Source organism: Solea solea, chromosome 4 (genome assembly GCF_958295425.1).
Source record: "Solea solea chromosome 4, fSolSol10.1, whole genome shotgun sequence".
Classification (NCBI taxonomy): Eukaryota; Metazoa; Chordata; class Actinopteri; order Pleuronectiformes; family Soleidae; genus Solea; species Solea solea.
In genome coordinates, this window is record NC_081137.1 from 21,424,945 (window position 1) to 21,449,602 (window position 24,658).

Genomic DNA, 24,658 nt, shown 5'->3' on the forward strand with positions numbered 1-24,658 from the left:
TAATCATGAGGGCTTTGCTTCAAACGCAGGCTTGAACTGTGCAGGTCCTGACCATAGTTTTTATTTCATCTTTTCCTGTCAATGCAATAAATATTGAATTCATATGAACAGTTTATGCTTGAATAGGAGGTGAAGGTGAAGACTTCCACACTACATACTGTAGAGGGGACCCCATGTCCATCTGGAAATGGAATCAACAAAAAAAAAAGCTTCATTAAGTTCCGTGTGGGGATTACAGAGTGCTAAAATCCTGCAGAAACGTGTGACGGAAACTTAAGCTCGGTCAACACGGCAGATTTGATGCATTCACAGCTCCGATCAGGACGATCATGTGGTGCTGCGTTGCAGAGGCTGGCGAACACTGCACCAGAGTCGGGGCCTGTACAGTCCAGAGGTTATTCATACCCTGACCACGTACATCACACAAGTTTACCCCTTCCTGTCTGGCTGTAAGATCTCTCTCTCTCTCTCTCTCTGTGTGTGTGTGTGTGTGTGTGTGATCATTTCACACAAGAAAGAGCAGTGCGCGCATGTCAGCACACAGTGTGACCACAAACCTACTGAGCACAATTCACTGAAACCGAAAGAGTTTCTAAAACTCACACGCAGACACACAAACATTTCCATCTCCTTACAAATCCTTGTATATTAAACAGAGAGTCATGTTTTTTCAGCGTTCGACCAAAGACGTTATTGATTTCTGTGTCTCTTCACAGCTTTGCTGATTGCCTCTATGAGTATTAAGTGTATTCCAGCAGAGACCCTGAATAAGTGATCCATGGGGCAGGATCTTGGCAAGAAAATTGGAATCTGAAGTACAGTTGAAGATTATTAATGGAGATTGCTAAATTGCTTCTGTAGAGATGCTTCACGGCCTTAATAATCTTACTGAGCTGTAGATCATTAATATCCCTGTCGCATGATCGTGGTGTTTGGTAACACTGTTTGCTTCTAACTGTAGGTTCTGTTTAAGTAGCGTCCAAAAGTTATAATGTTATTAGTAAATGATGCCGTCGTCTGTCAACCTCCAACAATGTTGAACATGTTAAATCGACACTTTTATTGCAGATTATACATTTGACTCACTAACTGTATCCTAAAAATGTCTTAAAAATGCATTTAAAGTTGGGTTAACTCAGTGTTTCCCAATCCTGGTCCTCAGGGACCCAATGCCCTCCATGTTTTACATGTTTCCCGATTCAAATGGTCAGCTCGTCATCAAGCTAATAACGACCCATTATTAGAGATCCAACAAATCCATTATTTCTGCAATTAAAACTGTTACTAATCTTAAGAAACAGTAGATGACAGTATTTTCCAAATTATGTTTAAAGCTCATAAAAAAAAACATCCAGAAAAGATTAGAAAAAAAAGAAAGCAAGTGTAACTTAAAAGGAACTGAGATCTTTAAAAAAACAAGATACAGGATTGAACTGATGGATCGTTGCATGAAAGGAAACAGTCGATGGAACAACCAAAGAATCTACATCAAACATTTAAAAATTCAATTAAAACCACCAGTATGTTAAGGAAATACAATGAAATGTGTTAAAGTTTCATCTTAAGAACAGGAAAGTGACTGGCTTTTATTTACTTTACTTTATTTTGTGTATAGTATTGTAATTTTTGTCTTATATACTATGTAAATTGAGTAATTGCGATACAGGGGCGGAGCAAATAAGATTCTTCTTCTTTCTGCTCTTCTTCATTCAAGACTTGGACACTTTTGTGTTTATATGAAATTGTTTTTTGTTTGTTTTTTAATTTGTGAATGAAAGCAAATAAACTAAACTAAGACGGGCAACATCTACAACACGCAGGGCCGGAGGGTTTCTCAATCCTGGTTTCCTCGCTCCGACACACCTGATTCAAATAAATGGCTCGTTATCAGGCTTGTGCAGTGCTCACTGATGAGCTGACCATTTGAATCAGGTGTGTTGGAGCAGAGAAACCCGGCACTAAATGGACCGTGGAAAGTCAGCTGGGATCGACTCTATAGCCCCATTTCATCAGGATCGATGAAAGTCTGTGATTCTTCTTCTTCTTCTTCTTCATGTGACACAGGCGGGGCGGTAACTTAGCGTCGCTATTGACGAGCAACCACTGGTTAAGGGGACACGGGGGCAACATAAAAACAACCGGCGCTACAACAAACAACTAAAGCAAGAATAAATAAATAAAACAATTCTGCCTTGGGAAAATTGAAATGTGCACTGGAGTGTGAGTGAATTGCAGAACCACTACTTTAGGAGTGCGATAGGTTGCCAGTGCTTATTTATCAAGACTGGATTTTGTGAGGCACATTTGTGCACGTCAGAGCTGTCAGCTGCTGTTTGGAGATGTGCCTTCATCGTCAGGCTCGCTGCTCGTCGATGCTTCTTAAGCCGTTTGTTAACTAACTGTGTGCCACTCGTGTGGATTCTGGTGTTTTCTCACCGTTTTCCATGTAGAACCAATGGTAGAACTTCAGTTATCATTAGAACTTAAACTGTTTTTGGTTTCCCCTTTTAAAAACACGGTGGTCCAACCTGGCAACCTCCAGAGAGAAGAGAAGACCTACTCCTGTACATTCAAAACATAGCAGGATTATTTTAAGTTTTACACACTGGACCTTTAATAGTAAGTCCTCAGGAGACTTTGGTAGTTCTGTGAGATTAATTCTACACAGGACTCGTATTAAAATAAGGTCTAAGACTCTAGTCTATTATAAGTGAGCGACAGTGAGGCAGCATGTGTTTTTCCCAGCAGTCAAAAAGGAACCAAGTTAATGTTATCAGGAAAAACCTCAACATCTTCTATGATGAAAAGTGTATTTTGTATCATATCAGGAGTCTTACGTTATTTGTTGTTCTGATTGTTTTCCTTTCGCCGTTTGTTTTGTTCTGGTCTCGTGTCGATCGCTCAGCAGCAACAAGGCAGACACACAGAAAGAAGTAAAAAAAAGTAATTGCAATTGATCGGTACAAACAAAACAATGAAATGAAACCATCACAATTACCACATTCCTTTTTGTAACCATGACAACAAAGGCCCTGCATGCCCGCAGCTGTAGGGTCAGTACTTTGAGAAAATGCTCTTGTGTTTCATTATAGACACGAATCCTGTACAGTCACTCAGGATTTAACTGCTCAGGTAATCTTATACTCTTATATAACTCTCCTTTGTGATCAAATATAAGTAGTATTTTTATTTTGTCTGCAAGACAAAGCTATTTATGAGGCATTTAAATGCAGAGTAGAGTGTTTTAACTGGGTGACCTGTGACGATGCTGGTCAAACAGAAATCCTAAATCCACCAGAGTTAACAACAATTTGATTCTCATTAAAACATTGAAAGTTATATGTATCAGAGAACTCCGAAAAAGTAAGTCAACTATGAGCGTCGTCTCGATGTGTAGATGTGTGCATGAATGGTTTGTGCTTATTGTTGCCATCAAATGACCAAACTTCAGATTGATGAGGTTTCAGAGCATTTCTGACAGCGTACTTCCGAGGATAAATAACGTCTCTCTCTCTACCTGTGTGGTGCTGCTTCTCCATCTTTTCTCTCATGTGCATGCTTTTCCTCTGCCCTGCTTTATGGCAAATACCACGCCAGTATTGGAACAAAGGCAGCAGATGGGCATCACTGAAATGTGGAGTACTCTCAAATTGACACTGATGGTCAATGCAGAGTGTCCAGTGTTTGCCTAATCCCATGTTTTTGGACTGCATATGTTGAAAATCATGCTGAAAATCAGGAAAGTGTGTCACTCTGTGATGATTGTGTGATACTCAGCATGACTGAAGACCTAATTAGCCAAGGTGTGAGAGTGTAAAGGGTCTTTTTATGTAAGATAAGATAAGATAAGATAAAATAGTCCTTTATTAGTCCCACAGTGAGGAAATTGCAGCAAAGACAGTAAAGATAAAGGTAATTAAATCATAAACATGCATTTCCACATTGGTTAAAGTACAATATAGAAATAATATTAACAACAAGTTTCTAAAAAGTTAAAATAGAACCATGTTCCAAATGTACCAAAATGACCATATAAGGAGTTCTTAACTTGCCCAGAGTGAGGGAAAAGTAAATGAAAGTATTTTTAATGACGCTGTCACAGTAAGATTATCTTAGTTAAGCTTAATTATTGAAACGTCTGTAGGATTAATAGCAGCTTTGATCAAAGGAGCTCTCTCACACTCGCGCGCATGTAATTTAGTTCCTTTAACTCTGCACATTTTCTTCAATTAGCCTCCGTAGAGTTGTGGTTACAAAGTAAATGTTCTGTCATAATTGTCACGTCTTCTGCCCGTTGTGCTTTGACCGGCTAACTTCACTGAAGAAATCATCACGGACGTGCAGGTTCCGTCTGTGTTTGAGCATTAAAGAAATAAAGAAATAAAGAAATAAAGAAATAAAGAAATAAGCATCTGTCAGACTGTGGGCTGCTGTAAGAACCACAAACAATGACTCATTTCTAAAAGAAGGACAAACACCAGGGCTTAGGTGCTGTGACAGAGTACCAGCTGGTTAATGAATACAATTATTTTATAACAAAAAATAAATAGAGACGCTAATTTAATAATAATAAGCCAAATGTAATGTGTATATGGTTAATCTGAAAGTGTAAATATTGATTGGTAATCCTATTTAGTCAATCGTTGTAATAAACGTTGTAATAAACGTTGTAATTGAGTGAAATCTCATCCGAGGCTCAGTGGAAACACATGACGAGCGCCGAATACGACACAATGGTTTGGTGTCAGTCACAAGTCACGTCTTATATTGTTGTGTTTAACACGCACTCAGCAGCTTTTCACAATAATCACCGTGTTGCTTCCATGAAAATTCTCTCTCACAGCGTTTTATCCTGAGGTTTCCTCTGATCACTTCCTTGGCCGATATGAGTGACTCATAGTTCTTGATGTGTGGCAAACCGTTGCCATATTCCACCTTGTTGTTACCATGGTGATTATGCATAATTCCTTTGCCCCCTTTCCTTCCCTTTGCCTCTCGTCCTCTATCTTTTCGGAATGAAAGGCCTCCCTATCGGTCCCACTCTCTCTCGTCTTCCACCCAAAGCCAGTCAGTTGCAGACCCAAGCAGCGACGGGGATTATCCCTCTATTGCTGTTAGTCACACACACTCATAAGCCGTGTATCACTCGGAAGCTTTGTGTCAGCAACTCTTACAGCCGGAGTGGAGAGACTCCTCATTATTGGGGCGGATTGAGAGGATTTTTTAACTCACAATATTCTGAGAGTCGAGTTACGTTTGAAGCAAGGCAAACACTTTTTTTTTTTTACGGTTTAATGTGTTTTAACGTGCATTTCTCCACGGTCCCTTAATGAGTTAGTCTTACACAAATGTGGCTCTATTATGGGATGTAGAATGCCCTTTAATTACACACAGTTGTAAAGAAATCAACATGGTTCTGAACCACATGGTCTTGGACTATTTTAATAACTAGCATTGTATTGTACTTTGCACTTTGCACTTTGTTTTATTATTATTGTGATTAATATTTTGCAGAATGATAAAGTGATGGATACAGTGAGGAGTCAGTTTCACACAGAGAGTACTTTCTATTCACTGTGAGGAAGAAACCAGTCTGACACTGAGGGCAGACTGCAGACAGCAGAGCTGTGACCTTGAGTGATGACCACAGCAACTCCTCCCCTCGGACCTCCCCTCTTTTCCACTCTCTTTCTATCCCTTCATCTCCATCTCTCTCTCTTTGGACTGCTGAATGTGTTCTGTATTTGACAGGGTTTTGGGGATAGATGTGAATATGTCTGACGCCTGATGCATATTTGTACTTACATAAAAAGTCTCTCGCTTATTTCTTTCAAGGTTCCTCTCGCTCACTCCGTTCCCAGTTGGTTTCACCACCAAAACAAATTACTCATTTCACGCCACCACCTCATGAGCAAAGGGACCGGGGGAAAAGTTGCAGAATTACTTAATGTTTTGCAAATGCACTTTATAATAAACTAGCAAATTATCCATCCATCCATTTTCTACTGCTCTATCCTCCACATGAGGGACGCAGGGGGGGGTCGCTGGTGCCAAAACTCAGCAGACATAGGTCGATAGGCGGGGTCTCACCCAGATTTTAAAATCAATTTAGAGCAGAGGTCTCAAATTTTTTGGTCCCCCAATCAATTTGTTATTTCTGTACGTTTTTGTTAATGAATACATTAATTTTACATCATAAATATGTTTAAATTGTGAACTATTTATCGTTCCATATCAAAGCAAACACCTTTATTGTTGAAATGATGCGAAATGTCATCGTAAATGTTATTATTTCAATGTTTCAGCGGCCCCTATCTGACAAAACCAGACCCTCAGTGGCCCCCAGGTCATTTGAGTTTGAGACCCCTGGTTCTGTCCTGTTGACCTAATCCCCATATTGCATGACTTTGGACTGTGGGAGGAAGCTGGAGAAAATGCAAATACCATGCAGAAGGGAACCTTGTTACTGGCAAATTATGTTTAACATAATAAAAACTAATTCCAAAAAACGAATTGAGATTAAGATGTTAATTAATCGAGTATTCTTTTGTCCATAAAATGTAGTTAAGTTGTTGAAAAAAGCAGATCAGTGTTTACCAAACCTGGAAATCATGATGTTCTCAAATGTCTTTGCAGTTTTAATGAAAAGATGTGACAAATATTCACATTTAAGAAGCTGAAAAATCAGAAAAAAACCTCTAAAACCGATTAATCGGTTATTAATTTAGTCATCGATTAACTATCGAGTAATCGAATATCTGTAGTCCATCGTACCAGACCTGACTGAGGGAGCATTTTTGTGTATACAGCAGCAGCTCAGGGTGGTGACATAATTTGCTATATCACAAAAGTGTCCAATAATGACACACATTCTTTTCTTGTGCATGTTGCTGTGTAATCTGGGAGGTGATATACTTTGCTCTTGGGGGTCTGGGGGGAAAACGGAATTGTAATGTAATCGGCAGATCATAGAGGACAGGACACTAAGCCCCGGATAATTTCCTGATTTGTCCAACACACTAATCAATACGTGGACAATTAGTAATCAAGTGTGTGTCCTGTGTGTGACTTCATTCCCGTACAGCTATAGTAATTTGCAGTTATACCAACTCCATATTGATTTAATGCATTTTCTGACTGTGGTTATTCCTGTTTTTAAGGGCTTATGACTGATAAAAATGTCCCGGTGCTGAAAAATGCTCCTAATCCCCAACCACATCCAACAAGAGTACAGAATATAAAGAATTACGCACACTAACCCCGTCCACTTGAGGCTGGCAGAGTCACAGGGCTGAGTGCAGACACCCTGGTGGTGCCAGCAGAGCGACGAATGATCCATTTATCTTGTGTAAAGCCTCCAACTTTCTTTTCAATGAACTCATGCAGGTACATGAACAAAGAAGCACGTCAGGTGTTCACTTGAACTATAGCTGCCCTCCTGCTACACAAAGGTTTTTTTTTTGGCACAGTCAGTGTCTCTATCTACACTAGAGTGTTCTGCACTGTAATTCAGGAGGAAAAAAAAGCCTATAGCACAATGACATATAGTATATATGGCTCCAGTCCCATTTCTTAATTTTTACTCTTAGCCCTTATCCTATGGAACTGAGTCAGTATTTAAAATGTGGGGACATGACTCCACAAACATGGAGATTATACATACTGTTGTTCCAAAAACAAAAAGGTATGGTCATAACCCTCTAGGGAAGAATATTAGGGCCACATGTAAAAAATAAAAACAAATTCTGACTAATTAAAGTCAGAATTCTGAGATTAAATTCAAATAATTTGGACTTTTTTTCCAGACTTTTTATGTCAGAATTCTTTTTTTCTCAGAATTCTGATTTTTTATGTCAGAATTCTTTTTTTCTCAGAATTCTGACTTTAATCTCAGAAATCTGAAAAAAATGGAATTCTGATTAGATTCTGAGATTAAAGTCACAATTTTGAGAAAAAAAATTAGAATTCTGAGATGAAAGTAACATTTCTGTCTTTAAGAATTATGACTTTAATCTCAGAATGTCAGAATTATGCCTTTTTTTCAGAATTCTAACTTTAATCTCAGAATTATGACTTCATTACTCTCTCATAGATAATCTGTCCTTTAAGCAGCAGTGACCATTAAACGTTTCATCCTCATATCTAATCTTGTGTTTCTGATTGGGATAAAATGCCCGAGAGAAGTCATTTGAGTTTATGTTTTGCCCTGCACATCACTTCTCCCTGTGAACATTTTCTGAAATCCCGCATGTTTGAATGCAGTGTGGACGGCGTCGACGGCCGCTGCCTCATTAAAGGGAGAAGATGAGCTCCACTGATTTAAACATGTTTGGCTCCGGTAGCACGGTAATTATTCTCAAAGAGAATAGACAAAAAAAGACTGACTGGGAAGACAAAGGGAGAAGGGGTGAGAAGAAAGAAGGTGGGTGCCCTGAAAGGTGTTTATTATGTGGCTTTTGGGATGGAACAGCAGGATTATAACAGGCAATTTTAAGCCGTTGTCCATTTTCACCGGCAGCCTTTGTTTGGCAGCTTGTAATTATCACACCCACACTTTTTACAAATAGCAGCACTGAGTGTCTCTGGGGAGGGAAACATTTATTACATATATGCTGTTTTTTTGGGAGGGTTTTCACCTCCTGTGACCCACATTTGCATTTTTGTATTTTATAAATATGATGTAATGATAAACATTTGGCAATGACCAAAATCCATGATTCTGTACATATCTTCAGAAACTGACTTGTATATAGATTACACAAACCGTTTGTACACTTACACACTTTCAGAAGCCTTTCCTTAATTAGAATTTGCTGCGAGCTCCATGAAACGTTGGTTTTCTAAAGACATAAGTCAAACCCACACATATTTACATAAACTGTAAACATGATCTGTTATCTGTTGAATTAGATTGCATTACTTTTGGCTGCAGTGATAGCCTCTAAATTGCTGTATTACGGCTGAAACTGTAACTCAATGAATCGATTATTAACTATTTTGATCATCGACTCATCGGTTGGAAGCTTTTTTCACCATTAAAACAAGATTTCTGATTGTTTCAGTTTCTTAAATGTGAATATTTTCTGCTTCAGCTCCTCAGTAAAATGGTAAAACAAAAAAGAATTAAACAGAAATGGCAGAGGCAGGGAACATTGTTTTTGAATAATCAATCGAATCAATCGCTCAAAATCTATATGCAGGGTGAAGAATATTTTTTTACTTCTCATCTATGGTCAGTGCTTCCAGCACAGACATTGAGGATGATTTACACTGCAGAGATAAAATGACTGTCGTTTAATCAGGAGATTTATTTATACCTTGACTGGAAAGTAGTATTTTGTGGCCATAGCTTTTTGTTTTTTGGACTCCTTTGCTTGATAAATGTTTTAAATGACAGGGTTTTGCAGAAAGTAGTTATCTTTGATAAAAAAAGATGAAAAATATGCAAACTTCTTTGCATCACAGGATTCTTTTCCCACCATATCCGTGTGTATGCATGTGTGTGTGAAAGAGAGAGCGAGAGAGAAAGAGATAGCACTTCTATTATCTCACCCAGACTAGAGGCCAAAGGTTTTTTTTTTTCCTCTACACTCTAATTATGCCATTTTCAACTGCAGCTTCAGATAATGCCGCTGATTCCATCTATTGAAACTGAGCTAATTTCTTCTTTTAATGACCTTCCGCTGTGATCTCCATGTGATTTGTGGTTGAAACTTTAAAAAGAAACCAAAGTAGCCTCAAAGTATCTCCAGCTGAGCATTGTTAATGCATGTTTTCTTTGCTTTGCTCGTCACTGTGATTGGATTTTAAGATGGCATCATTTTTCACACCACTGTCACTGGGTTGTAATACGTACAGGGAAATATAAAAATAATATTTTTTAGGTTTTAGGAGTATTTGTTTTTCATTGGGCTCAGTTTCCTCTTGTTGGACAACCTTTACGAGGCCATACTTTACTTTCATAACAGCTTTTGTCTGTTATGAAACACACTCTCTCTGCTTGTTACACACCAAAAATATGAACGTGTCCAATTTAAACACGTTAAAAGTCTGTTTTGTTGCCTTCTCTCTGCTGCTGCTGCCTGACAGTCTTAAAAGGATCAGCCGCCCCCTACTCATGCACTCATGCGTCTGTCTGTTTACATAAAGATGGTGTTTTGCTGGTTTATTTTCCTCAGCAGTGGGTTTTACTGTATGTGGGCACAACATTTTACACTGGAATATTTACTCTTCCGTATGTCGTGATACGTTGGAAACAGGTGGGGACGTGAAATCCGACAGGTTTCTATCTGTTTACTTCTACTTTGTTTTTCTTCTCACGCCTTCTAACATGTCAAGCTTTTAATTCCCTCGTACCACGCCATCAGAGTCGGACTGGCTTAGTTAAAATAGCCTCACAATCCTTAAGAAAAACTGAACTTTGTCAGTGCAGCACCTATAACAAAGGCTTTACTTTAAAAGATGACGTGAACTGGCCACATTATCTTCATGAAAGAAACAGCAATTTTAAGACAAAAGTCGTGTAATTTTCACGATTTAAACTCTTTGTTCATTCCAAAGAATGTAAATGAATGTCTTAATAGGTCATAGCATAAGTAGATTTGCACCAAATGTTGTTAGGTGACAATTGATAATTGTTACTCATGCTTTTCTACAGATAAGACAAGTCTTTTCAGTCCAGGTTACAGCTGATTGTTTTTATCTAGTATTACAAATGCAAGCGTACAAGGTGAAACTCAAGGAGTTATTCTTCTTTTCATTCTTCTTATTATTATTTTTCCTCGAAATAAATCGCATTTTTGATGGCCTGAACATACCCCAAAACTCTCAACCGTATCAGACCTGGTGAAGATTTACGTCTGACAGTGGTTCGGTGAATGGGCGTCAAAAATTGGACATAAGAAACTTCTATGAGGTGATCTGATGTCAGGTTTAACGTACGTGAACGAAACTTGGCACGTGGGTTTATTAGGTTGGGTCAATGAAGACCTATGCTCTAAACCCAACAGGAAGTCAGCCATCTTGGATCAAACACCGACTCAGAGGTGATTTTGGCGATTTCGCACCAATGGTTATTTGAACAAACTCGTCCTAGAGCTTTCGTGTGATCATCTTCAAACTTGGTTTGAGGTCACTGTTGACAAGTTGAGGATCTGATTTCACTTATTATTATTATATGATCACAATATTTTAACATAGAAATAATATTTGAAAATATCAAAGCCTCTTAATATTTCCTTTATTAGAGGACAAGGTTATTCTAAAATCACGACTTCTGGATGAAACCATAAGTAACCATGTTGTTGCCATTGCAGACATACAGTACAGTTATTCCAGCAGGCGAGAAGGCAATGATTGCTACAGTTACAGTATGTTAATGTTTGGCGCAGTGGATTATGGTCAATATCATGCTACAAGAAACAGAACCGATGTATTCAGAGTTCACCGCCACCGCAGGTAAAAAAAAAAACCCAACTTATTTCTGCAGAATATAAGAACCGAATAAATATTTTCAAGCATTCATTCAGTGATGCCGTGTCCTTGAGTTGTCAGGTGGCTCCATAAAAGTCATGGGTATCATCATTATAGGTCTCTTTGCACACACGCGGGACTGCGTCGCTGCATGCATATTTCAGCGTGCAGAGCAACACGTGTACTTCAAATCACATGGATGATTAACAACCAGGATGTGATGACATCTCACTCTCACCTCAGGCATGAATTTCAACATTTTTGCCAAAAAACAGCCTTGATAAGACTCCTGCAGTTTCACTAATCTAGGGCTACTTTCTTAAATAGTCTGGCATCTGATCCCTGCATTAATGTCACTCACACACTTTCTTTCTTACACCTGACTTTCAATGGAAAAGTTTAACCATGTTCCAGCATCTGTTTTAAACAATTCACTCACTGCAATTCATTATGCAGTATAAGAGTTTTCTGTTGTTATATAGAAAGACATTGATGATTTGGTCGGTGTGCGATGGCCTTGCTGTTTTGTTCTGGTAGGTTTGGAGTTTTGTAGACCAATTATTTTTGGTGGCAGTGTTGGGTTACCTGAATCATTGTTTTACACTGAGCATGTTAAGGAAGCAGGTGCTTGTATATAGTAACAGAAGTAGGTGAATAGGTCAAAATGGAGTCCTTTAAATGTGTGTATTGCTGAAAGTCATTTGATCCTTGCAGCAGGAAGACATTGTCTAATGTGCACAGAGAGAAAATCCAAGTGAACATCACCTGAGATCAGGATACATTTACCAAAACAGTGATTTATTTATTTGTCTTTTAATTGCCATGTTGTGATGTCTTTGCTGTATATACAGGCTCAGATTTGTGTATTATAGTGCTGCAGTTTTCAGGAGTGACTCCAGGTGAACGACCTCTGAATGACAAGAGCTGTGAAATTGTTCAGAGGGTGCGAGCAGCGACGGCTAAACGTTTCTCCCTATAATGATCTCATACTTTCATATTTCAGTCCCTGTGCACAATCTTCTCTATGAGGGATGAGCGCGATACAACACAATGATACTTTCCTTCAGAATTCACTCTAAATCATGCACTCTTATTAGCTTATGTGGGGCTAGTCCCTGAGGTTTCCTGGCACAGCTGTGGACGGATGAGTCAGACACTCGAGCAGAGAAAAACCCGCAGGTCCCTGTGATGTTATTGTCTGTTTATCTGTACCCCATCATTTTCCAGGATTCTTGTTACCCTCGCGTCGGTTTCCCCCTAATGAAATAGTCTCAAACACATTTCTGTATGATATTCACTCTTACACTCTCTCCTGCGAGTCCAGGATTTTGCTCTCTATGCTCTAGTACACTTTCTCTCTCATCTCTCAGAATCTTTATATGATAATGTAGTCACATTTAATATATGGTGATGCATTTCACTGTGTCTAACAGAAAAAAGTGAGACAGAAAGTACTGTCGTACACCAGTCTCTCTCTCTTTGAACCTGTGAATTATTACATTCTGTTGAATATTTTATGTATGCTCGCATGCACGAGTGGAGATAGCATGTAGCATGTTGAATTCCATGTGGCCTAAATAGAACGTGTAGATTTGTTTTTCTTTATTTCAGACTGAAAGTATGAAATGAACATGCATTACACTGTAAATACACTACTTTTGTTTTGGGAACAAAGTCAAAATAATGCATTAATATATGAAGTGTAGTGCAGTGAAATCATTGCCAAATTTGCTATTCCTACCATGCACCACAATTTATTGCCTCAAACCCAGTTCTTCAGACGTATTATAATTCCCCACATTCACTTTCAGTGGAGATTAGGTTTATCAGCACAGCGATTACCATTTCTTAGGAAAGAAAGACAGAAAGAAAGAAAGAGCGTAGTTCTCCTCATACTACATTTCCTTATCAGAATTATACTCCAACAAAAAGTAAACAGATTAGGGGGATTTTAAGAAGCTCTCCTTCACTCCTTGGTGCACATACATAGACTAAATTATACTCTAATATATTCCCTAAAAAAAATATTCCAGAGTCATTCCATTCATTCACACATTCCTGGAAAGCTCACTGTGAGAGCAGCAGTGAAGCAGCAGAGGCAGAGTTGGATGATGAGCACAAAAGGTGGATATGGGTATAAAGAATGAAAGTAGGACTGTATGTACGATATGATACAGAGAGTGAAGACTGTTCTTTATTCATGGAATTTAACAGGGAATGTAGGTCACATTATGTGTTATTTGGTGTTATAGACATTTTACCCAAATAAAATCAGTGTTGTAGCATGCTTTATAACCTATAACAGAACATTTACATGCACAAAAAAGTGAAAATGTTTATAAAACTAAATATTCAAGACATACACTTTTTTACTTGTTTATCTGCCTCATAAATCTTATAAATAACCAGTGCACCGGGTCAATAATTCAAACTGGTATGTCTGGTATTATTGTGAATAAAAAAGAAACACGATTTCAAGATCATCTGGGATTAGATTATTTAGGATTCATTTGTGTCGACATCAGAGTCGTTCATGGTCACCATAGCACATATAAGGATTCCCCCAGTTCCCCCAAAAGAGTCCTTGGTCTGAGGCAGTGTTTCCCAATCCTGGTCCTCAGGGAAGTTTCTGTGCGCCAACACACCTGAAGCCATCATTTGAATCAGGTGTGTTGGGGAAGGGAAACTTCTCGGTTGCACCGTCACTCCAACGTGGATATAACACTGCCGAGGTCACGTGACACTTCTGAGGAAGATTGCAGGAAGTGCGGTCGGAACTGTAAAAGTAAACAAACTTACACTTAAGCCAAGAAAAGGAAATGTAGTCCGAGTATGCAGGACAGCGGTCCACGAGGACCAGGATTGGGAAACACTGGTCTATAAAGGACAGAACCATGAACCTAAACCTTCAGTACTTCACAGTGAATGCACCATATTCTCTTTTATTCCATTCTTCTTTTCACCCACAGCAACATGCAGGTCACACTGGTCTGAGCTCGCAAAGGCTGCCAATCAACTTTTGAGGTTTAATTAGATTTTTTTTTTTCCATCATATCCACCTCTGGTTCAACTCAGTGACCCGTCTAGACTTTTTTAAAATGAGTTACTGCACGGAGAAGCTTCTTGGTACAGGTCACATTGAAGCAGCCGGTCTAAAGATCACAGTCCACAGGTTTACTTACACGTGAAGTCATGACAAGGATTGAACAGATGAGTCATTGTATCACTGTGTACTTTTTTGCTTTTGTCTCCCGCAGACAAAAACACAGAAATTAGACGAATCCGTCTGATCAATTACGTTAACTGCAACATAAGCGGTCATGTAAGCCTTTCGTCCCGACCCTCTGTTATGATTCATTAGTGTACCAGCGGACATGTGAGCCAGACCTTGCAGTCGGCATGGCAACAATAATAACCATGAACACACACACAAAAAAAACAACTACTAATGCTATGACACGACAGTGCTATTACATTCTTTGTCCCCGCTATAATGACTACAGCGACTCATAATGAACCAATTATGGTTCATAATGAGCTGTTTGCACAGATGACCTGGGGGCCTTCAGGAGGACGCTTTCACCTTCGCTCACACTCAGACTCTCTCAGTGTTGTTTGTATACAGCTGTCACGCTCCTCAGAGTAAATACACATAAGGCTGACTGTTTGTGGGTTGAAAGGTGGAAATTATAAGTTGACAGAGAGAGAGAGAGTTTAATAGAATAAAGAATGTCACAGATAAATAATAGGACGTGTGTAGTATTCTCCCTCAGCAGAGGATTGTATGTTGAGTAGGTTCTTCTTGAATGCACCCGTCCAGTTCACCATCTGCCAAGTGTATGTCAGCCTCACGGTGTCGAGCAGACACCAGAGTCCTCTTCATGTGTCACTGTGTGTGTGCTGCATCCTGAGTGCCTGCTTTACAGCCAGGAAATGACATAAGTTACACAGAAAAGATTGTTTAATAAGATGCACTTCCTCTTTTTTTCCCCCCCGCATTTCTCTATCTTTGTGGGAGATGTGTTCTTTTTGAACTGTCTTCCTTAATCAAACCCAACAAGGTCTGATGTTGATTTATTGACATTTCACATAATGACAAATTTGCCTCTAGGCCAAGATTTCCGTGGCTTCAATTCTGGACAGATGAGGAATCTGCCAAAAATCTCCCATCTTCCTTTTGTCTGCCACTGTTTACAGCTCAGTTAGTGCAAGAATGAAGTTGAGAGACAACATTTATAACTATTTGTTTGCACAGAGAGCAACATTTTATCTCTATCTGCATATGAATGCATTTTAATAAAAACTGCAATAGCCAATGCATTTTGAAATGGAAACCAGACGGATTCTGACTACAAAATCTTGTCCCTCAATTACAGTTTCATCAAATTCACATGCAGAATCTGCTGAGAGAGTGTTAGAGTGTTAAAAACTAATGTATGAAGTCAAGCCGGTCACATCTGCTTCAGGACAGGTGTTTCTGTGTGTGTGTGTGTGTGAAAGAGTGAAAGAGTCAAAGAAGGGAGACAGAAGACTGTCGTGCACTCCGTGTGAGAGTGTGTGTGAGTGTTCACAACAGATCTGTATCCACTGCATTATGCTGTGGCGGTCAGCACGAGATTCCGAAGCGATATTGTGACCTATCGTGCAGCGGATTTGCCGAAGAGAGCGGAGGAGAGCGGGACACAGTGATTAAACTATTCCACCACCTTGAGATCTTGATTAGACAACTTCAGCAAATTGACCCCCCAATAGTCCTCAGGGCAGATGCCCGACATTACTTGACATATTTATGTAACTTTTCAACATAAACAAATGTCTGTCATTGTCAAATGAGTTCACACGGTGCTGATTAAGCCGATCAGCGCCACACGACTCTCTCTGTGGTGCTTTGTTTTCCCGTCTGTCTGATTTACTCTTAATCGTGTTCATTACATTTTGCCTGCACTGATTAGATTCTGGCTTCATTAGGAATGAAATGTGAACTCTTTATTTTCTATTTCTTTCTATCACTTTGTTGCAGAATAGAATAGAAAAGTAGTCCTTCAGGATTAGTGATGACGTCGCTGTTGTTTGTGGTGTCGCTGCGGCTCTAAATCCCCTCTGTTACTAATTGCACTTTCTTGGATTCAGTCGGTTTATTTAAACAGAGTTCAGGATGCATCACAGAGAGAGAATGCATTTGCCTCAAGTGCTAGACTTCCATGTTTCACGTCACTTGTTGAGATGTGTGAGTGTTGATTGGCTGCAGAACCCTCACAGTAAAGGTTGAGATGAAATGTCAGCATTGTTGTGAACGTAGGCTGTGGAAAATAAAAGGATTTCTGTGTGTTTTTGTTTGTTTTTGCCCTTTAAGAACTCTTTAATAACACATGTACAGAATATGAAGACACTTGTCTTTGGACAAAGATAGCCACTTTCTTAACTTCTCCTCTTCTTCACTATGCTCTCAATGTGCATAAGAGGACTTCACATCATCAACAAGTGATCTGTCTGACCTCTCTTTCTCCCCTGACGAAAACTAGAGCACCTTCTCACTCTGTAATTACCTCTCCTCCTCCTCCTCCTCGGCTTTTGTATTTTCATGACTATTTTCCTTTTGTTTCATGGGTTAAATTTCCCTCTCAGTTCACTTCTGTTTTAGAAAGAGAAGGACAGCATCATTTTAAAGAGTACAGGCAGTTATTGAAGTTCATGGAGGATAAAAACACTCTTCCACACACTGGTCATCTCTCTTTTTCCCCTCCGTGTGTCTTGTTTTCCCTTTGATTCCCTTTCACCACCAGGTGACAGGTGGACGAGACGGAATTTTGGTGAACGAAAGGCCAATAGTGAGGCAATCATTAGCGAGGGAAGTGAAGGGGAAATAGAAGAATAACGGATAATGGACAGGTTGACGAAAGATGGGAATATTAACCAGGTCTGCACATCATCCTACTCCATCTGACTGTTAATGAGCAAGAGGCCGAGAGCTGCAGCATGACTCACTGTTTCATCACTGGAAAATGTTAACAGTTAAAATGATCAGTTAACTTATTTCACTTTAAGTTAAATGTACACACATATACGTACATTCTTTCTTAGTGGACAATAACAGTGGACAGATATAATGTATAATGTATTATACATGTATAATGTATTCACTGGCCCTTTACCCTAAAACCAAGTCTCAACCCTCAAAATGCCCTTTAAATGTCTGAGGGCTGCACACAAAGTTTCTCACAAGGACAAAATGTCATCAAAACATGAGTTTGAATCAAACTGTGTCCTCACAGCTTACTACAGTGCTGAGGCAAAGATAGATTTATTATGTTATGTTTTCCAGTGATTCATAAATCAAGTAACAAAAGCCATTTAATTGAATTATCATATTATCAGTGAAATGAATAATGAATTAACCCTTTTTTTTTTAAATGGACTAATTTGTTCCTTGCGGCAAAAAATGTCACTTTCTCAAAAACTGCTGTAAAAATATTAATATTAATATATTTTTTCCACTTAAAATGAGTCAATCTTCGAATACTACTCCAGCCTAAAATATACAGTACATATCAAATATTAATTACATTTTTCAACAACAATAGCAACTACGATCATTTCCATAAAATACATTTCAAGGATAATTTGATAATAATTATGGGTCAATGATTGGCGGAAACATTGATTTTGATGCATTGTTGTGTTACAGTGATTAAAAACATTTTTTTAAAAACTGACTAATTTGTTCCTTGCGGCAGAAAATGTCCCCAGGAACTCTTACTTTTATATTTTTATTAAGCTTTCCTGTGAAGATAACCTTAAAAAATGTCACATCACACACTGCTGTATTCAAAATAACTGATTCCCTGCACTAATCATGTCTGCATTGTGTTGTCATAGAACATTCCAATTGTCGTACAATTAATACGACATGTTTGAATGCTTGCATGTTTGTATCATCTCGCATTATCGTATGCGATTGCCCTGCTTGGGATTTCTATTTAAAGTGTAGCAGCTTTTATTATTCATATCATTGCAGCTCACATCTCATACATTTTGGCTAAAGGCAAAAGCAACATTCTAAAATTTACTGGAGGGGAATCGGCCGTACCCTCAGAGGAGGAAGACTCCTCTAAAATTCATCATATTTAGTGTCAGAGTCTTGTATCGGCGAGGATGGATGAGTTTTGACTATTAAAAGACACTCGTAAAAAATCCAAACTTGGTTGCTGCAGTCTGCTATAAAAGCTGAATTGCATCAGTCATAAAATATGTCGGTGTAGATGGTGTTGAACACCGTCCTTTTTTGTAATCCTCGCTCTCAAAGAGCACAGTTGGTACCCGGCAGCACACACTGCCTTGCCTTTCGGCTTTTGCTCACTAAATATGATTGACAACTGGGCAGGGATTATCCCATTGCCCCACTTTCACTGGGACTGGAGAGCACAAAAAGCACCGCGTTGTAAAAACGATGATAAGACCACGTGTGTGTGGACCCACCAGTCTGTTTGTCTCCATGACAGTGCGTCTTCTTCAGTTAAGAGAAACAAAAACAAAGTAGACACGACACATTTCTTTCTTCACCAACTGTACTAATGGGTTTTCTCCTCCCACACTAATGTAAAAATTAAAAAAAAAAATGTGTGCAATAATAAATATTGCACAGAGCGTCTGTGACACAGGCAAACAAGACTCACATCTCTGAACCCAGACATTCTCTTTCTAAATAATTCAACTCCAGCTCTTTATTTTTGAATATTGTATGTACCAAACTCGGTAGGAGCAACATCAAAGCAGTAGGGCTATGAATATTCCATCATGTGTATGTGAGAAACTAGACCAGAACAAGGTAAACACACATGCAGTACATCCTGTACACACACATACAGTATTGAACCACATGAACATTTGTACCTTGTGTAAGGTGAAGGCTGAGACAGTCACTGTTTGATATATCACTCTCATTTCCTTCAGAGAGTAATACATTCACCTATTCCACATTAAATGTGACCTTCTCTGTGGTGTATATTAACACAAAAGTGTAATTATCCACTGCCAAATTAGGAAAAGAGGTTCAGAGACGAACATCTGCACAGCCTCTGGAAACAGGAAGTAGGTGCTTGGTGATATGTGGACGTACAGTACAGGGCTGGTTGGGCATGTTCTGATGATTCATATGGAATTTGCTGTGCAGTAATTACAGGGTTTTCAAACCTCAGCTCCTGCCGTCGAAAGTCTCCGACCCCCAAAGGTTAGGCCTGCACGGCCCTGCATCCTAAATCACTCTCAGTGAGGTGTGTGAGAGGATAAACAACAGGCACAGAAGGTTTAAAATGACCATATTTACAAATAATTACAAGTCACTAATGATCCAGGATCAAAAGCTCTGGTGAAAAGAGAGAGAAACTTGGATTCAGATCAGACAGTTAATCAGGACATGTGTGCAGTTTTACATGCTAATGTGTTTTTCAGTTCCTCGCCGCTCTGAGGTTCAGTCGTGCGTGGCCCACCTCGCTCGGTCAGACAGTCGCTTCCTCTTCCTCGCCTCCTCTTTCACCAGCTCTGCTGTGATGAGCGTCTAGAACAACGCGCTCGCTGCCTTGATCTTAGAGCCGGTAATTGGCTGGAGGCGTGTGTGTGTGTGTGTGTGTGTGTGTGTGTAGTGCCGTAAACCAATTTGTGCTTCTCACAGGACCCTATACTTTGTAAGACCTCCTGATTCTGAAGAATCCGGGTGGGCAGCCATGATCTTTTTCTCAAACTGTTTTGCATTATAACATTTCTGTTCTACATTACCAATTTCAAGTTTTGAGGGTTAGGGGTTGTTTGTGTGTTTCTTGCCTTGATTCCCTCCCCTGTGATTGTCTGCTTCTTCCTGATTTGATTCACCTGTGTTCAGTGATTCCTCGCCTCCCTAGTGTGTATGTGCCCCCAGTCTGTTTTTGGTTTCTTTTTCATCATTTGTCTCTGCATTTCCTCGTGTACCTCATGTTTGCACACTTATTTATTTATTATTTTTTTCATGGATTCCTTTGGAGATTTCTACCTCAAGTAAGTTTTTCGTCAGAGGATTGTCGTCTGGACGTGCAGACTCTACTCGTGTGTCGTTCCACGCTGGTGGAATGACCTACAGAGCGGTTCCAGAACAGGGACTTCCCTGTCTATCTTCTGTCCTAACACTTACCTTCCCCCCTCCCCTGCACGATCTCCTTCTGCACTTCGATCCACTTCTGCTCTCTCACCCTCTATCAGTCCACTGTTCCTATCTAGTAGAGTTCTTTCCAAGACTACTTCTCTGTAGCTTATTCCTCTTTTGTAAGTCCCTCAGGATAAAAGCATCTGCTAAATGCTTAAATGTTAAATGAAGGACAGTTTTCACAAGATCTCATAATACATTTCTTTCCTGATCGGTTGTCCCCTCAAATATCTAACACGTTTATAAGGGATGTTATTAAGACATGTTTTCACCACTTAAGAAGTCAAAACCATGCCCCTCCCCTCACTCATATGTTGCTTATTTCAAGCCGACTCGGCGAACAGATGGATCCTTCAAGGAAGCCGAGTGTCGAGGGAGACGGGAGGAGATAGCAATTAAAGTAGAAAGTAGAAATAACGTGTGTGGAAGGAAGAAACTATGTAAACACAGACGGAAGACACTGAATATGAAACAAAGAGGGCAAATGTGAGTGAGGGAGAAAATATACATGGAGAGCAAGAGAGAGAGAGATACTCTGAATACAAATGACACAAACATACACAGAGGCAGTGGTTTAAAACACAGCAGATCATAATCTGAATTTTCTGCACTGGGAGACAATGGCTGACATGGCTGTCAGGCGTAATTCCCCTCCGTGTCAATGAATGCGGAACCTCGCTTTTTCTTTCTGTCCATCCTCATCTTCCTTTCCCCGTCTTTCCCCTAAAACGTCACTTCTACTTTTAGAAAATGACCTGTCTGCAATAATTAGACCGCTTTCACATCATCTAATATCCTGCACTGGAAGGAATTTAGCAGGAATTATCCTGCTGGAAGCTATTTGCCCGTACAATTAGAGTCACACAGAGAGAATTAAGCCACATCATCTCATAAGTGATCGTCACAGCCGTAGTTTCACATCACAGTCAGAAAAACTGTCTTTCCTTCATCCCCGCACGTCATTTTACCAATTTCTTCACAGTTGAGTCATGTTGACGACCTTTTTTTTTTTTTTTTTTTAACTTTGAAGGAAACAGCCGCGTCGCTTCCCTTGTCCATATTAAGTCGCCAGCTGTTTTCCTTCAGTTCACAAGAAGCCGGTGTTGTGACAGAATTGTGTTAGCGCTGCATAAACAGCCATCTGTCCAGCCTGTGAAGCAAAGGCCAACTCAGCTGTGTTGTCAACACGAGAGTTTAAAAACAAAACAGAAAACAGCTAGCACCTGGAAAATCATCTTTTAGAATAATTTTCTAATTATATATATGAGGTGTAAGTTCATTTGCCTTTTCTTTTCAGAAGGATGTGACACCAGCAAAATCTGGAGAAACACATCAGCTTGTTCTATTTTTGCCCTTTCGCCTTTTTGCAATAATCATACGCTCCTCGTCTTTTCCGTACTCATAAAGAACGCGACCGTGCAGTTAATGTTGAATATAGGAGAGCGGGTCATTGTGGCACAGGGAAGCCGTCTCCTCCAGTCTGAACCTGAAAACACAACAAACCTACAGTTGTAGGTTTATTGTGCGCGACAATTAAGTCGCACCTCGTACCGCGCGTAAACCGACTGCTGTGGTTGTAAGATGATAAGGTGCAGCCTCTGTATCTTACGCACAACTGGTGATACATTTCCCACCGTGTTTGTTTGAGTATTACTGAGGGGGAAGCTTGTTGTTTTCAGCCTGAGAGAGAAAAAGAAAACACAGCAAACCGAAGTCAAAGTCATTACAATACAAGCCTCAAATTAGGAAAATCGGCTTTTCATGTCGCTCAGCGAGGAGAAGACACGGAAGAAAACGGGTCTTATCTGTCGTTTGCAGCCGAGCCTGTAGATGAATAATATATTCAGTAGCCATTATAGATACAGGTATTTTTCAGGTACCTTTTCCGCCGTCAATCACAGGTGCTCATCATTTCCCCCCGCCCCCCCATTGCTTGGAAAGTTTCACACATCCGCTGCCTAACTGCATAATTGATGAAATATGGATTTGTGTAGGTGCGTGAATCGCACAAACACACTCTGTGAAAAGTGTGTCGTTGTGTGTCGTTGGTGTCGCGCCGCGCCGCCTCGGGGGTTTGCATTAGGCACTGTGTGAGCGCTGAAGAGACACGGCAGTGAGTGGGACTGACAGACACGCTCGGCACAGGTCACAGCTTGTTTTATTTTTCACTTCAAACCATGAGAGGAGGGGACAAGGGATGCACATTGATAAATTACACCGGATATCGCTACGCGTTAACTATCAACATCACAATATCTCAAAAGAGCACTCTTGACGACAGATCCAACGTTTACAAAATGAAAGGGGAAATAACAGTGCGATTGAAGCCCACCTATAAACGTAATGAAACAACAGTAGTTAATGAGAGTTTTGGCAAGAGATGGCGATATGCACAGTTTATTCTTTTTCCTAGCTGCAACGTTGTGTTTGATGGAGCGAAAAGATTTGCAGCGAAAGCATTAACTTGCACCGAGGATAAATAGGTTTTGTAAAACAAAACAAAAAATAAGAAAATAAATCGGGGGGAAAACCTCCTAATAAAAGCTGCTACAAGGTACACACATCGAAAACTAGCCCGAACGCACATTTCTGTGTACAGTTCGGCTCACTAGGGGATTTTCAAGGCATAAACTGTACAACACAGCACACTGAAATTGTCACTAAATGTAAGCTATACCTAATAACTAGGATGGAAAAAATTCATTCAGTCAACTCAGGGTATGCTGTGGATGCTGAGTTTGTACTGTATATAAAATGTGTTTCAGTAATACCAGACCATACAGACTTAGTTTGGGTTAGAATTAGATGTGATCTTCTACGCACGCCTGTGTGTGTGTGTGTGTGTGTGTGTGTGTTTGATAAATGTGCCTGAGGTTACAGAGCTCGAACAAGAAAGGCAAAATTATTCTGAAAAATGAATGTACTGTAAGTGAAGTATACACACTTGAGGGGGGGAAAGAAAATTCACAGAAGAGAAGCATGAAATTCAGCTTTGACTCCATGCCTTTGTACAAAGTGTTGCCTCGTAGTCACGTACAAAACATCCATACATTACAGTTAAAAAATAAATATATCATGACCGTCAATAAATAATAGATTAGAAGACGGGAGTAAATAACCTAACAAGAGAGCAGACGCTGTGTATTTAAGTTTAAATGAACAGATGATGATGTTCCCAAGAGTGTAAAAGAGAGAGAGAGAGAGTGGGCAGACAATATGGTCGAGCATGTGGTTGTGTGTTTTTATGTCTGCATGCATGTTTCACTCTAAATTGGCATTCTATATGTAGCTGCTGTGTTAAAGTGTGTCTCTCACGTCTACATTTCTACATAATCTCCTACACGAGCGCCCCGTGTCTGTACCCTCCCTGTGTCTGCATGTGTGTCTTCGTGTCTGCGTGTGTCTGGATGTGTTTTACGACGCCACTCGGCGGGCTCAGTGACCCTCCCCGCCCGGGGGTTTAGTGTCGTGCTGCTGGCCCCCCGCCCCTCCCGGCAGCCAGGGGGAGACAGAGTGCGAGGTGGTCTGCTTGGCCATGCTGTAGTGGCTGATCACGGTGTAGAAGCGGCCCCTCGAGTTGGCATCCTGGGCAGCGTAGTAGGCCTCCAGTGATGCAGGGATACACCGCTTGTGCTGTGATTAAAAAAAAACCAGAACAGTTTATTGTGAATATTTCATTGTTGAAGACGCTACATGCAGTGCTCGGGAATCCGTGTTCGTTGCATGTTCCTGTGCTCTGGAGACTTGGCTTCGGAGGGAAGTCTGAACTTTTGAATTCAAAATGTAGCCTGCTCCAACTTTTTGTTTTTCCAGGATCTCCAACCGTTCCTTTAATATAATTTATTATATTGTAATTACGATACATGACTTTTCCACTGTGGTTCATCCATAAGGTTTATCTTGTGACATGAACACAATCACATTTATCTTGTCAACGTTGTTAAATCCTCCCAGGCTTCAGACATAAAAAGTCATATTATGGAAAAAGGTACTACTTTTAAAGAAAACAAACTG

At 39.9% G+C, this 24,658-nt stretch overlaps 1 protein-coding gene and 1 long non-coding RNA gene across 4 annotated transcripts in view; one reads left to right on the forward strand and one right to left on the reverse strand.

Annotated features, from left to right (window-relative positions):
- Positions 1 to 24,658, forward strand: part of LOC131458558 (uncharacterized) — a 109,501-nt gene that overhangs the window by 77,840 nt on the left and 7,003 nt on the right. The gene's annotated exons all lie outside the window — the stretch shown is intronic.
- nsg2 (neuronal vesicle trafficking associated 2) overlaps positions 22,934 to 24,658 on the reverse strand; it is a 36,613-nt gene continuing 34,888 nt past the window's right edge. For both annotated transcript variants that reach the window (XM_058627733.1, XM_058627731.1), the window contains exon 5: positions 22,934 to 24,277. In XM_058627733.1, the coding sequence (XP_058483716.1) occupies positions 24,080 to 24,277 (198 nt within the window). In that variant the 3' untranslated portion in view covers positions 22,934 to 24,079. The remainder of the gene's footprint in view (positions 24,278 to 24,658) is intronic.